General features: G+C 40.2%; 1 protein-coding gene across 1 annotated transcript; it reads right to left on the reverse strand.

Annotated features, from left to right (window-relative positions):
* Positions 1 to 38: 38 nt before the first annotated feature.
* LOC107776028 (wall-associated receptor kinase 2-like) lies at positions 39 to 14,370 on the reverse strand. The gene is made up of 4 exons (XM_016595835.2): positions 13,847 to 14,370; positions 12,933 to 13,426; positions 11,268 to 11,444; positions 39 to 1,926 (listed from the first exon to the last, which is right to left on the reverse strand). The coding sequence occupies exons 1-4, from the start codon at positions 14,368 to 14,370 to the stop codon at positions 686 to 688; spliced, it is 2,436 nt and encodes an 811-aa protein (XP_016451321.1). The 3' UTR covers positions 39 to 685.
* Between the last annotated feature and the right edge of the window lie 1,245 nt (positions 14,371 to 15,615).

A 15,615-nucleotide genomic window follows, 5' to 3' on the forward strand; every position in this document is an offset into this window, starting at 1 on the left:
CATCTTCTTGAGCCGAGAGTCTATCGGAAACAACCTCTCTATTCCTCCGGGTGGGTAGGGGTAAGATCTTCATACTCACTACCCTCCTTAGGCCCCACTTGTGAGATTTTACTAGGTTTTTGTTGTTGTTATTGTTGTTGTCGTTTTATTATGAGAAAGTTTGTTTTTTATACTATTGTTGTACATTTATATTTCTCCTCACTTTCCTAGCTAAAATGTTGTCAAGAAAACAACTTTGTCGTCCTGCTTTCTATGCTCTTGCCTCTTGGTTATTGTAAACTGCATCAACTCTGTAAGAGCAGACACCAATTAAGTTGATGAATTGCTGTAAGCCTGTAACAAATGATAAACTGAAAAGGAGTTACCCTAAACTGAGAGACCTTAATTAGATCAAGCAAACACATCTTTGTATTCCTAAATCGAACATAAATCAATTTAGTTTTCAATAAATAATTAAAATGATATACAAAGATACCATAAACAACAATTTTTTCTCATATAAAAATGAGAAACAACACATTTGATTAACAAGTTTAGTCGGACTTTGACTCTCAAGAGAAAAAAACAAATCAAAAATCAAACATATTACATCAGAAAATTCAACATTGAATAAAGACAAGAAGGAAAGAACGTACAACTGCAGAAAATCTTCATCAATCATCATATTTTAGCCTTCTGGTTTGGATCAGCGCGGGATATTTCTATTAAATATAAATGAAGAACTATCCGCACTATATTGTCCGGAAAAATTGCTAGTTCTATTTGTGTTGGAGTTGGAATTGTATTGTCCAGATAAGTTGTTGATACTTGTATTAGAGTCAAATTGAATTGTATAAAGATCTGATGATTCATCTTCATTCTCTGCATTAGACCAAGGGTTATTTTTGGTAAACTTTCTTAAACTTTCAAGTTCCATTGCTACTTCTTTCATCGTAGGCCTATTTTCTCCGTGCAAGTGAAGGCAATTCTTCACTAACTCAGCTACCTTTTGAAGTTGCTCGAGGCTTCCTTCTCTTACCACTCTGCGATCAAGAATTTGAAACAATTGATTCTTTCTCATGGACAAAACAAAATACTCCGCCAAATTTTTGTCCTCGTTATTTTTGTCCCTAGAAATAGGCTTTATTCCTGTCAAAAGTTCCGCAAGAACTACTCCAAAACTATAAACATCACTTTTCTCAGTCAATTGACTAGTGCGGAAATATTCAGGATCCAAATAACCTAATGTCCCTTGAACCAATGTAGCAAGATGTGTTTGATCAAGTGGAATTAATCTTGAAGCTCCAAAATCTGCCACTTTTGCAGTGTAAACATCATCCAATAATAAATTAGCAGACTTGACATCTCTGTGAATTATGGGCATTAACGCGGATGAATGAAGGTAAGCAAGTGCACTTGCTATCTCAGTAGCAACTCTTAACCGATTTTGCCAAGATAACCAAGGAGCTCCATTTTGGTTATGGATATGCTCATAAAGAGTCCCATGAGATACATATTCATAGACCAGTAAAGGAACTTCAGCTTCCAAACAACATCCAAAGAGTCTCACAACGTTTCTGTGATTGACTTGAGTAAGAATAAGTACCTCATTGATGAATTGTTCAACCTGATCCTCGTCCACAAACTTAGATTTCTTAATTGCAACTATGCGATTATCATGTAGTATACCTTTATAGACAATTCCATTTCCACCACGACCAAGAATTCTATCATTGGCATAGTTGTTTGTAGCCTTCTTCAACTCTTCAGCAGTAAAAATTTTGGTTGCTTCCACTCCACCCTCGTTAGAAGAGATTCGTTGTTTCAAGAGCAAACCACCATTTTGCTGGAAGAATTTCTCCCGAAGTTTAATGAGGTTTCTTTTCTTGATGCTGAAATAGAGCCAAGTTGTCCCAACCACTAGGGACACAAAACCAACTCCCATACCTGTGTTGTTTATAAGAAAACATTTAACCCTTCTTTATTTGTAATAGAAAGAGTGAGATTTAAGCTATTCGGATGGATTAAAGATGGATTAAAGACGTAAAGCGATGAGGGGGCTTCATGATATATGTATGCGGTTGAAATAGATTTTGGCCTTTTTACGTTCGATCGAGTTCAAGTGGTAAGAAGTCGGAGTGAGATTTTGGGAGTGAGCTCCGAAGTCAGTACTAACGAGCCTCGAGGCCGAAGGTTGCTCGAGGCATCGACTCGATAACCTTATCGAGCCCATGACCGAATCGATCCGCAAGGCACTGCTTCGAGGTCGGAAATGCGCGACGCCCATCCCGAAGGTCGAACGCGAGCCAAGACCGAAGGGCTCGACCTAGTAACGAGTTCGAGCCAGTATCGAGCTCACAGACAAGAGTCGTTGCAACCGCACCAAGAGAGAGAATCTTGGCGGGAATCGAGGAAGAGACAAATCATCATGGGTCCTCCACTATATGCTTTATTTTATTATTTTTTGTAATGACCCTCTACTATAAAAGGGGGAATCCTTGTAAGCTATGGACACACTGAATATACGGTATAGATTGGAACAAAAAGATCTTTTCTCATATACAAAGATATCTCATTGTGCTTGTTTTACTGGATCTTATTCATTCTTTCTGTTCATCATTGTCATTCTCATAATCAAAATACTTGTATTGTTATCTTTATATCAAAGGGTATTACGTATCCTTAAAACCATACATAAATTTAACATTATCCAATTTTTCGGGTAAACAGTTTGGCGCCCACCGTGGGGATAAGGATAACAGTGATTGTTTGGTATAAATCTACAGTACACACCAACCTACAAACTCAAATCAGCAATGGCTTTACCTATCGACCACGAAGTCGGCCTTCAAGATGAAACCAACAACTTGTCACCCGGGGCCGGAAGGCCAGTTGACGATGGCACTTAGGCTCGAATCGAAGTACCCAAATTCGAGCCGAAGTACCATTAGATGTCAATTCACAAATACCTCTGGAGGCGAATCAGCGTTATGAACCGGAAAGAAGCATTCAGGGCGGTACTCGATCCGTAGCCCGAGACACCCATAACGCGGGGGAAATCGGGGCCAGCTTGCGTATGATCTTCGAGATGCTACAAACCCAACAAGTTGCGATAGCTAGGTTACAGAGCCAAACTCATATACAAAGCAGGCCGGATTCCAATCCGCTTTGAGAAATCACCTCCAGAACGGAGCCCGCCATAGTGAAATCAAACGAGCAAGAATCTGGGACCACTCCCGAAATTACTAAATTGCTCGAGGAACTCACAAAACGAGTCGAAGCCAATGACAAGAGAGTGGAAACATACAATGCCATGGTCGATCAAATCCTGGGGGCTCCACTGATAAAAGGGCTTGATTCGAAAAAATTCATACAAAAGGCTTTTCCCTCGAGTGCGGCACCAAAACTAATCCCCAAAACATTCTGTATGCCCGAAATTCCCAAATATAACGGTACGACCGATCCTAACGAACATGTCACCTCTTACATATGTGCCATCAAAGGTAACGATTTGGAGGACGATGAGATCGAATCCGTGTTGTTGAAAAAGTTTGGGGAGACCCTCTCGAAGGGAGCAATGATATGGTATTACAATTTACCACCAAATTCCATCGATTCTTTTGCCATGTTAGCAGATTCGTTCGTAAAGGCACATGCTGGTGCCATAAAGGTTGCAACAAGGAAGTCAGACCTCTTCAAAGTAAAGCAAAGGGGTAATGAAACGCTGAGGGAATTCGTATCCCGATTTCAAAAGGAACGCATGGAATTGCCACCGGTCACAGACGATTGGGCCATACAAGCCTTCACCCAAGGGTTGAAGGAGCTAAGTTTGACAGCATCACGTCGGCTGAAACAAAATTTGATCGAGTATCCAGCAATAACTTGGGCAGATATACACAACCGATATCAATCGAAGATTTGGGTCGAGGATGATCAGTTGGGAGCCCCGTATGGACCCGTGCATCAGAACAGGACAGCTACTAAAAACCAAAGGGAGATCGATAGAGAACAAAGGTCAAACAGAGACCGATATCAACCGTACGTCGCAGATCGGATGAACAACGGTTCATCACGCAATACAGTTCGGAACAATCGAAGGATTGATCGAGGGAAAATTTCTCGGGGACTTATGAGCAAGAGAGGCTTTGATAAATATGTCGATCCTATAGAAGCACCTCGATTATCAGAATATAACTTCAGCGTTGGTGCATCCGCCATCGTGTCGGCTATCAGATGCATCAAAGACACTAAATGGCCTCGACCCATGCAAACCGATCCTGCCCAAAAGAATCCCAATCAAATGTGTGAATATCATGGCACCTATGACCACAGAACGGAAGATTGCAGGCAACTAAGAGAGGAAGTTGCCCGCTTATTTAACAAAGGGCACCTTCGAGAATTTCTGAGTGATAGAGCGAAGAACCATTTTAAAAACAGGGATTTCGACAAGCAAAATGAGCAAGAAGAACCGCAGCACATCATTCACATGATCATTGGCGGCGTCGATACCCCTCAGAGACCGGTGCTTAAACGCACTAAAACATCGATTGTGAGGGAAAAGCAATCTCGGACTCAAGATTATGCACCCATGGGGACTTTGTCCTTCGAGGATGAAGATGCAGAAGGAGTCGTCCAACCTCATAACGATGCACTGGTAATATCCATACTCATGAATAAAACTAAAATTAAGCGTGTGTTAATCGATCCAGGTAGCTCGGCCAACATCATCAGATTGAAAGTCGTAGAACAGCTCGGCCTGCAGGACCAGATCGTGCCCGCAACTCTGGTTCTAAACGGATTCAATATGGCATGTGAAACCACCACCTGCGAGATATTCCTACCAATAAACGTGGCCAAAACCATCTAGGAAACAAAGTTGCACGTGATCGAAGGTGATATGAGATACAATGCCCTTTTCGGAAGGCCATGGATCCACAACATGAGAGCTATACCTTCAACCCTACACCAGGTCCTCAAATTTCGAACATCGAGAGGTGTCAAAATAGTGTACGGAGAACAACCGGCCGCAAAGGAAATGTTAGCCGTCGAGCAAGCAAAATCAATATCCTCGCCTTCGCCGATAAAGGGATCGTGCTCAGAAGGAGAATGGAACACCAAATAGCAATCACAGACGTCGGCTTCGACCCAGCCAGATAACCAGAAGATCGAAGAAGATGATGATCAGAGGATCCCTCGATCCTTCGTGATCCCCTATGATTCTGATGCCACCAAATCTACAATTGAGGAACTGGAGCAAGTCATACTAATCGAGCACTGGCCCGAACGAAAGGTATACCTGAGAACGGGGTTGAGCCCCAAACTCAGGAAGAAACTTGTTTGATTTCTTATCGATAACATTGATTGTTTTGCCTGGTCCCATTTAGATATAACACGGATCCCACCAGACATAATGATGCATCGGCTAAGCTTTGACCCTAGGTTTAGACCGGTGAAGCAAAAAATAAGACCCCAGTCCGAGGAAAAGCACGCATTCATAAAGGACGAGGTAACCAAGCTTCTCAAGATAGGGTCCATTCGGGAGGTGAAATATCCTGAATGGTTAGCCAATGTGGTTGTAGTGCCTAAAAAAGGGAACAAACTTAGAATGTGTGTGTACTATAAGGATTTGAACAAAGCATGCCCCAAAGATTCCTTTCCGCTGCCCAACATCGATCGCATGATCGATGCCACGGCCGACCACGAGATCCTCACTTTTCTCGATGCCTATTCCGGGTATAATCAAATCCAGATGAACCCGTAGGACCAGGAAAAAACTTCATTTGTCACCAAATATGGAACATATTGTTATAATGTGATGCCCTTCGGGCTAAAAAATGCGGGGGCTACTTACCAACGCCTAGTAAATAAAATGTTCGAAGAATAAATAGGTAAATCAATGGAAGTTTATATTGATGACATGCTAGTTAAGTCCCTGCGCGCAGAGGACCATTTGGCCCATTTGCAGGAAACGTTCGAGATTTTGAGAAAATACAACATGAAGCTCAACCCCGAAAAATGTGCTTTCGGGGTCGTTGGCCCGAATCCAGATGCGAAACATGAACACATGTATAATGACTTATATCCAAGAAAAATTCCTCTATTTGGAGATTTATTATGCAATCAGAATTAAGACAAACTCGACCATTACGCCCACGAGCTACGTTACTTCGAGTTCGAATCATTCACTCGACGACTAAAGCCTACGGGCTACTTCCATTTTGAGTTCGAGCAAGCACTCACTCGACCATTACGCCCACGGGCTATATTACTTCGAGTTCGAATCGTCCACTCGACAATTAAAACCTACAGGCTACTTTAATTTCGAGTTCGAGCAAGTACTCACTCGACCATTACACCCACGGGCTACATTACTTCGAGTTCGAATCATCCACTCGACGATTAAAGCCTACGGGCTACTTTAATTTCGAGTTCGAGCAATCACTCATTCAACCATTAGGCCCACGGAATACATTACTTCGAGTTCGAATCATTCACTCGACGACTAAAGCCTATGGGCTACTTTTATTTCGAGTTCGAGCGAGCACTAACTCGACCATTACGCCCACGGGCTACATTAATTCGAGTTCGAATCATTCACTCGATGACTAAAGCATACGGGCTACTTTTATTTCGAGTTCGAGCAAGCACTCACTCAACCATTACGCCCACGGGCTACATTACTTCGAGTTCGAATCATTCACTCGACGATTAAAGCCTACAGGCTACTTTTATTTCGAGTTCGAGTAAGCACTCACTCGACCATTACGCCCAAGGGTTACATTACTTCGAGTTCGAATCATTCACTCGACGATTAAAGCCTGCGGGCTACTTTCATTTCGAGTTCAAGCAAGCACTCACTCGACTATTACGCCTACGGATTATATTTCTTCAAGTTCGAATCATTGACTCAACTAGTAAGCCTAAGGGCTACGTCACTTCGAACAATCAATCATAGAGACTACGAAGTCGAAATTTGATTGAATTGTTAAGATCCTTGTGAAAACATTTGTAAGGCACGTATAAAGTCTTCACAAATCGGCCAAGTTGTCTATATACAAAAATTTCTACATGATTGATTACAAACATAAAAAATTATGAACTAAGCTTCCTGATCATCCTTAGGGGCGTTTGCTTCTCTGTCAGGCTCTCCCCCATCCTCGGATCTGCTCTTGCTACCGTCATCATCATCGCCATCAGAAGCCAAGGCTTCAGCTTTGAGGTCTTTAGCCTTTTTTATTTCTTCAGTAAGGTCGAAACCTCGAGAGTTTATCTCCTCGAGGGTCTCCCTCCGAGACCTACATTTAGCAAGTTTGGCAATCCAATGTGCTCGAGTGTCGGCAGTATCCGCCGCCTCTCGTGCCTCTATCTCAGCAGCCTCGGCATCAGCCCGATACATGATAATGGAATTATCCACCAAGATTTTCGATGACTCAACCTCCACCTTGGCTTCAGCAAGCCGAGCTTCAAGATCCTCGATCCTCTTAGCTTGAGCCGAACCCTTTTGCTTAACGTTTCAAAGCTGAACATCGGCCGATAATAAGTTGGTCAAAATGGTCTCTTTTTTTGCAGCCAGGCGGTCGATAGTCTCCTTCCACCGATTACATTCAGCTTTGATTTGATCGACTTCTTCCCGAAGTGACTAGATCTTTTCAACCTTTTGCTGCAGCTGAGACAACGAAGGGTTAACTTCCACAGTCGAGTCAAACCCATACTTAACATAATGAGGCTCACCTGCTTATCAAGTTCGGCCTCTTCTTCACGAGCCTTAGCCAAATCTGCTTGGAGGTCCTTTATAGCCTCGTCATTTTGGCTGCAAAGAATCGGCAAGGCATCTCTCTCCCCCAAGACCTTCTGAAGCTCGACCTCACACTGGCTAAGGTCGACTTGAAACCTACTAATGGCCTACACAGTAGAGAAAGTGCACGAGTCAAATTCGAAAAAGAACAAAGAAACCAAGTATAGTAAAATTGTTACCCGAGTAATGAAATGTTGGGCCTTTTCTAGTAGGAGAGAAGCGTCCCCAATATCGGAGGCATCTTCGACTCCAGTAAAGCAATCCCGAAAGGGATCCCCTACACTAGAGCCTCCGCCCATATTGGGGGTCTTCAATTCTCGAGCTTCCTTTAACGCCTCCTTAGAAAAGGTAGGAAGGGAAGGCGAACAACCCACTATCATAACCCCAAGCAAATCACTCGGGGCATTCCGATCAAGACTCGGGATCTCGGGGCCAACCCCGATCGGTTCAGCCGCCCTCGGCTCAGGAGCTTTGGTGACCTCAATAGCTCTCACAGATCGGATCACCAAAGCCGAGGCACCTCCTCTTCCTCCTCCTCCTCCTTCTTCTTCTTCTTCTTCTTCTTCTTCTTCTTCTTCGCCTTCTTCTTCTTCTCTCAGTCATTGGACCGAGTCAATCGGAAGAGCAATTTTTCACTTGGACCGAGAGGCAACTTTTCGCTTATTATCTTTCCCCGGTTTCGGGACCGGGGACTTGGTTCCTTCTTCACCGCTCAAAGGCCTCAAAGCGGCATCCTTGGTTACACCTACATGAAAGGAAATCGGTAACGAATGGAGCACAAATAACACTTCAAAGGAAACGAGAAGTAAAACCTTACCATGGTTCTTGGCCTCCCATATACCTTTTGCCAAATCACGCCAAGCGCGTTCGGCATAAGAGGAAGTCGAGACTAACTTCCGAACCCAATCCTCGAGGTCGGGCACCGCTTGTGGCATCCAAGGGGCAGCTGCATATCGGGAAGAGACATCAGAAAAAATCGGGAAAGGATACGAAAAGCAACGTCTTATGAGAATCACTTACGGTCGAAATTCCATTCTTTGGGGAACGATATCTTCTCTTCCGGAATAAGGTCACGGGTCCTCACCCGAATATAACGCTCCATCCAACCCCGATCCTTGTCTTCGTCGATGCTCGACATCAAAGCCTTCAATGCATGACGATGAAGTCTGATTAATCCTCGAAAAATTTGAGGCTGATACAACCGTATGAGGTGATTCACGGAAAAATCCAGCCCCTCGGCTTTGATGGAGAAGAAGCGAAGTAGGATTACTATACACCATAGAGAGGGATGAATTTGACCGAGGGTGACCTGATATCTTTTGCAAAAATCAATGATCACCGGGTCGACCGTACCCAATGTGAAGGGATAAGTGTAAATACTTAAAAACCCCTCCACATGGGTGATGACGCTCTCTTCAGGGGATGGAATTTGAAACACAACCTCGGAACCCAGTTGCAGTCTTTTCTAACGGCCTCGAGATGAACCTTCGTTATAGAGCACATATACATCGACACATGCTCGCATCGACCCAGGACGGACGAAGGATTATCAACATTGAAATCGATCTTTAGAGTACACGGGCCGGGAACGTAGTCATAAGTGGACGGCTCCACCGGCGCCTTGTCACTGGACGGCCGTGAAGAAGAAGTTTTCTCCTTCCGAGGTACAGTTTTTGAAGTTTTGGCCATTGATATGAGAGGAAGAAAGACAAAGGAAAGTGAAAAATTGACGATACCAAAACTCTGGTAGCGACGAGATAGAAAGAAAATATGAGAGAATTTGGGGGAGTGAATGTGTAAAAGTGGTAAATGTTAGATGGAAGTGCTATTTATAGGCTCGCATCATGATGGTTCAATATCAGAGGTGGCCGACCGCCATCTGACAAGCATTAAATACCTTGAAAGGCTAAATCGATGGGACAACTATCACATACGTCATAATCGATCCCTGTTAAAACGTCGGCTTATGACCCGATCGAACCACCAAAAATCACATCGATTCTCACCGCATCCTTCGTGAGAAACGAGGGGACTATCTGTATACGATCGAAATAGATTTCGGCCTTCCTACGTTCGATCGAGTTCAAGTGGTAAGAAGTCGGAGTGAGATTTTGGGAGTGAGCTCCGAAGTCAGTACTAACGAGCCTCGAGTCCGAAGGTTGCTCGAGGCATCGGCTCGATAACCTTATCGAGCCCGTGACCGAATCGATCTGCAAGGCACTGCTTTGAGGTCGAAAATGCGTGACACCCATCCCGAAGGTCAAACTCGAGCCAAGACCGAAAGGCTCGACCCAGTAATGAGTTCGAGCCAGTATCGAGCTCAGAGACAAGAGCCGTTGCAACCGCACCAAGAGAGAGAATCTTGGCGGGAATCGAGGAAGAGACAAATCATCATGGGTCCTCCACTATATGCTTTATTTTATTATTTGTTGTAATGATCCTCTACTATAAAAGGGGAAATCCTTGTAAGTTATGGACACACTGAATACACGGTATAGATTGGAACAAAAAGATCTTTTCTCATATACAAAGATATCTCCTCGTGCTTGTTTTACTGGATCTTATTCATTCTTTCTGTTCATCATTGTCATTCTCATAATCAAAATACTTGTTTTGTTATCTTTATATCAAAAGGTATTACGTATTCTTAGAATCATACATAAATTTAACATTATCCGATTTTTCGGGTAAACAATATAAGAAAAGAAGCATGCATGAATATTGACAACTTGTAAATATTATACATATACTATCCTATAAGTTATGAGCTATTGAGCTGTACTTTCATCTATTCTTTTTGAAAACTAATTCAAATATATAGTGATTTCACAAGATAAGCATTTGACTTTTAGACAGAAAATATTATATTCCCACTGAAGTTTGTTTACAACGAATAATTATGCAATCCTTGTTTATGCTACTCAACATCATTCTTGGCTATAGAAGACTAGGTCAGAACTATGATACAAATACTTTTGGTTCTTATAGAAGATGAAAAATTCTAGTGCAACAAAAATACCGCTTATATGGAGCATGAATCACAAAAGAAATACTCCATATATCTCAATTTATGTGAAGGTGTTTGACTGAGGAGTTTAAGAAATAAATGAAGATATTTTAAACTTGTGTTTTACACAAACTATAGCAATTTATGTGGCTAGAAATCATCTTATTAAGAATAAAAGAAATTTTTTTAAATTAAAAGTGTTACTAAATATAGAAATGTGTCATAGGGAGTAGTATAGTTCTACAGAAACTCAAGTTGGTCTACGATGGAAATAGCAAAATATATAGAAAGGCGTGGACTTTTTTCATATTTATCGTGTGCTATCAGTTTGCCTGTTCTGTCCCTCTCCTTTACTGTAGTGAAATATCCGATGCCATAATAATAGTTAAAAACAAAAATTGCATCTTTTCTAGTCATTTCATAACTTAGAAAATACTGTATTTACAATATGCAAGTAAAGACAAGTTTAATATATGAGAAACTTACCTACAGAAAATTTGATCCATGGGAATTCAGAGTTCGAGTTCGGTGCAATACAGCCACGACCATTCTTTCTGCCATCACCGCTGTATCCTTTTGGACAGGTACAGTTGTAACTCCCCGGCATATTTATGCAAATCTTTTCACACGAATTGGTGTTTGGATCTGCACATTCATCAATATCTGGCGTACAAAACAAAGAACATATAGTCATATTAATCCGGATGCTTCAGCACCCAAGAGTGTGGCCGGAGGCGGATACATGATTTAAATCTTATGGGTAACTTTAAGATTTTTAGCATTAAACCCATTATATTTTTAAAGTTATGGGTTCATATCTACTATTTTATAATTTTTAATAATTTTTACATATAAATTTTTATCTCGCGTCGAAAATTAGGTTCAACACTACATTCACCCCTGAGTGTGGCCGGCCAGTCAATGAAGTGGATTGAAAATCATGAAGATCATATATATATATATATATATATATATATATATATATATATATATATATATATATATATATATATATATATATATATTCAAATTGCTCTGTTTTTGTTGTATTTATCACAAATGTCTCATGGACAAAGTTATTCATTACTTGTGCTAGTGGATAAAAAATAATAATTTGTCCTTTTTATCTTTCTTTTTCACATATTTAATTGCAGAAGCTGTGAATATATATATCCTAAAGTAAGACCTGAATTCGTTTAATGAAAGTTCCAGCATTATTTTGTTCACTGGCAACTAGGATTATTTAAATAGCGTTATTTCTTTTCCACTATTTCTTGGTCTTTTCCACTTACGATGAGACTAATTGATGTTAAATCGTATTTTTATCATATAGCTTAAATATTTTAAAGCTAAGCAACATTTATAGAGCTTTGAATCTTTAAACAATACTTTATAAATAAGTAGTTGGCAACCTCATTGCTAGACCGATTCACCTCAAAATAGTCAACTAATTTCTTTTTTTTGAAATAAATTATAGTAGTACACTTAAAAATATTATACGGTTGCAATTTCAAACTGTTACATTTTGTTGCCTCATGCCTAGATAATCAGGAATTGCAAATATGAAGAGTACTGCGAGGATGGGAATCCACTCTCTGCAGAAATTACATTGTGTTGCTCATATTCCAAAAACTTTAGTAGAAAAAAGACTCAGTCGTGTTACAGAGGACACCTCTAACGCTACCAGGGATGGAGCGGGTGTGTATGTCGATGAGAATGGAGATAAGGGCAACTTTGTCCATTCCTAAACTATTTTAGGTTTGAAATTAGAAACTTTAGCGCGTCACTAAGGATATTAATATTTGTGTAGGATTTTTATAGTACATACGTGTTTAATTTATAAATATCGGGGTGTATCTGAAATTGAGTAATGTTATAGGAGTGTTTATGGTGACCAAAAGCGTAAAGCGTAAAAAAATCTTTAAGCGCCGTTGGGGCTTTAAGCGCAACTAAAGCGTGAACTTTAATGAAAAAGGCGCAACTGAAGAAAAAGTAAAAATATGTATATATATATATATATAGTCCAATACTAATAATAAAAGTGTGTCGTCTAAATTGAAATAGTATTAATAGTCTTGAAAAAGAAAAAGACAAACTTGCCAAAAACAAAAAGAAGTTGAAAACATTGTGTGAAAGTAGAAATCGTGTTACCTTGGCAGCCTGAACCGATGTATGGATTGCCTTCATATCCGGAGTTACAGCTGCAGCGGTAGCCCCCAATGTCAGTGTCAGAATCAACACACTGGCTATTATCCAGGCAAGCATAATCGTGTTGTTTTTGTGCTTCAACACAAGTAAGATTTCCGATAGCCCAATCTAGCACAATGGGAACATTATCCTTAATCTTCTTTACAAAATTGAGATCACTGAGATCCTGTAAACCCTTGAATTCGAAGCGACTTGCCTCACCAAGAAATGCGTAGCCACATTTACTATACGACCAAACAGCAGTGTGATTTAATTTCGAGCTTTGCATAGATGTGTTGAAATATTTCAAGCCTTTTGGCATTGTTATTTGGCAGCAACCAGCACCCATACATCTTCCCTCAATTACATCACCGGAGGTAGTACAGACAGTGGGGCAGCCATTAGCGAAGTCGTCTCCAACTATTATAGCAGCTTCATCACAACCAACGACAGTGAATCTGCATAAAGAGATTGCAAAATCAACTCATTGTTCCCAAACGGATCGGATAATTACCAATTCGTTTACTTGACTCAACGGATTGAACTCAAATTATTGGGTCAAAACAAGCCAAAGTAGTGCAATCCCATTAGGTCAATTGTAATCCAAATCCAAACATACCTAATAAGCTAATAATTTAAGAAAGGTACAATATTCTTTTCACATTTTTTCTTCCAAAAGTAAAATAGAATAGAAGGGAGGTTCTTGTTGGAGTGCTAAGTTATGACTCGTTATTTGTCTTAAGCAAACTTTGGGTAGGTCGGATCATGACTCATTTATTGATTGGACATATTTTGATTCGCTCAGGTTTGATTTAACTCGCCCATTTGCCATGTGTTATTTATTAATTATTATAGTATATGTTAACATTCTTAAGTACCTGTTCAGGGAAGAGAAACTGTAAGGACTCGAGCTTCCTAAAGTCATCCACGCAGGTTGATCTAGGATCAAAACTCCAGTAGATGAGTAACATCTCCGATTTAAGACACTTGATATGCGCATTTCAGAGTCGGAGATGTCATAGACTTTGATGTTCCCTAGAAGTGGCATCGGAGAACCTGTTGTTTTAGTGTCACAGTTGATTTCGAAACTTGGGTCTATGGCACAATCTGATCCTAAACCAATTCCAAATGGATATGGAACTGTAAGATTTCCGCACTGTTTTTGACATCCTGGTTTTGTAATATTGGCAGCTTTCGTTATGGTGGTTGTGGGGGTGGTGGTGTTGGTAGGTGGTGGGGTGGTGTTGGTAGGTGGTGGTGGGCTTTTGGTGGGTGGTGGAGTGGTGGTAGGAGGAGGAGGAGAAATGATTATAATTTGAGCAGTGGCTAATGTCAAGATTAGCACAAAAGAAAAGAAACAAGGAAGTTGGAAAGAAAACAGAGGAACTTGCTTATGCTGCATGGTTTTGAAAGATAATGTAAAAGAACGTATTCAAAGGGTTTCATATATAGAACTACGTAAAACAAATGACCTACCATCAAGGAATTTAGTGGAATATAAGATAGGTTTCTTCTGCCCAAGATCTTTAACATGAGGTCGTGTGTTCGATCCCTAAGGATGAAGAATTTTTGGTAAAAAGAGCGAAATTGAATTAATCGGGATTATAGTGAGCAGTGAATACCAAATGGTTATAAAACAAAGCTATCCCACTTAGCCAAGCCACTAAAATTGATTAGATATAAATTAGAAAAAAAATGCCTTTCCTCTCTCTAGCCCTGCATGGGCCTGAGATCAGCTATTGGGCTCAAGTTAGGTTTCTCATAAAAATAGCACGGGCTAGCAAATTTTCGAATTGGTAATTCAAAAATCGTCAGCGTTTGCAAAGTCATTGAAAAATAGCCACTATTTTGCTGCAACACGAAAAGTTCCAGCATAATATACTGGAGATTGGTGCACCTATGTATGAACTTCCAGCATTATGCTGGAACTCCAACACGAGGAAAAGTTCCAGCATAATATACTGGAGATTGGAGCACCTTGTATATGAACTTCCAGCATATTATGCTGGACGAGTATATTATGCTGGAACTCCAGTATATTATGCTGGAAGTTCACATGTAAAAAATTCGAACTCCAGTATATTATGCGAGAATATTTTACAGATTTTGAACAGTGTTTTCATTCAAATTTATCTTTACAAAAAAATGGCTAAATTTCGATTACTTTTAAAATTGTGACTATTTTTCAATTACCACTCGTAAATCTGACTATTTTTGAATTTCTCTCTTATTAATCATCAACCAATTATATTCAGCATAATATCTCACTACAATTTTGTTTTCTTTTTGTGAGAGTGCGAATGACAATGAGGCATGACTAGATAATAATCTCGATGATGTTGACAATAGTAGTTTTATTTCTTTTTAATAACGTGCCAACCAAAGAGCAAAACGCTTTGAAAAAATCAAAGTCGACGAGGAATCATTAAAATGAATGTCAATGGTAAATTAAATGGGTGTAAATCTTAAAATGTGTTTAAATTGTGAAAATTTTGATATATATAGCTACATTTTAGGTCGGCTTAGTTTAACATATTTAAATAGTACATTAGCAAAGTAGTGGACAAAAATATCCCTATCTAAAATACCAAAGCATTCTAAGACTTTGAATATTAGCAAGTTCAAAATCCAGGATTTGTTCATGGAA

Source organism: Nicotiana tabacum, chromosome 2, assembly GCF_000715075.1.
Source record: "Nicotiana tabacum cultivar K326 chromosome 2, ASM71507v2, whole genome shotgun sequence".
Lineage (NCBI taxonomy): Eukaryota > Viridiplantae > Streptophyta > Magnoliopsida > Solanales > Solanaceae > Nicotiana > Nicotiana tabacum.

Excerpts from the sequence above, each read along its gene's own strand:
- LOC107776028 (XM_016595835.2), bottom strand. The coding sequence starts at position 14,370 with ATGCAGCATAAGCAAGTTCCTCTGTTTTCTTTCCAACTTCCTTGTTTC. Across the intron at positions 13,427-13,846 it reads AGTTTCTCTTCCCTGAACAG|ATTCACTGTCGTTGGTTGTG; the intron begins GTACTTAAGAAT and ends CTCTTTATGCAG. Across the intron at positions 11,445-12,932 it reads CATCGGTTCAGGCTGCCAAG|ATATTGATGAATGTGCAGAT; the intron begins GTAACACGATTT and ends TTTGTACGCCAG.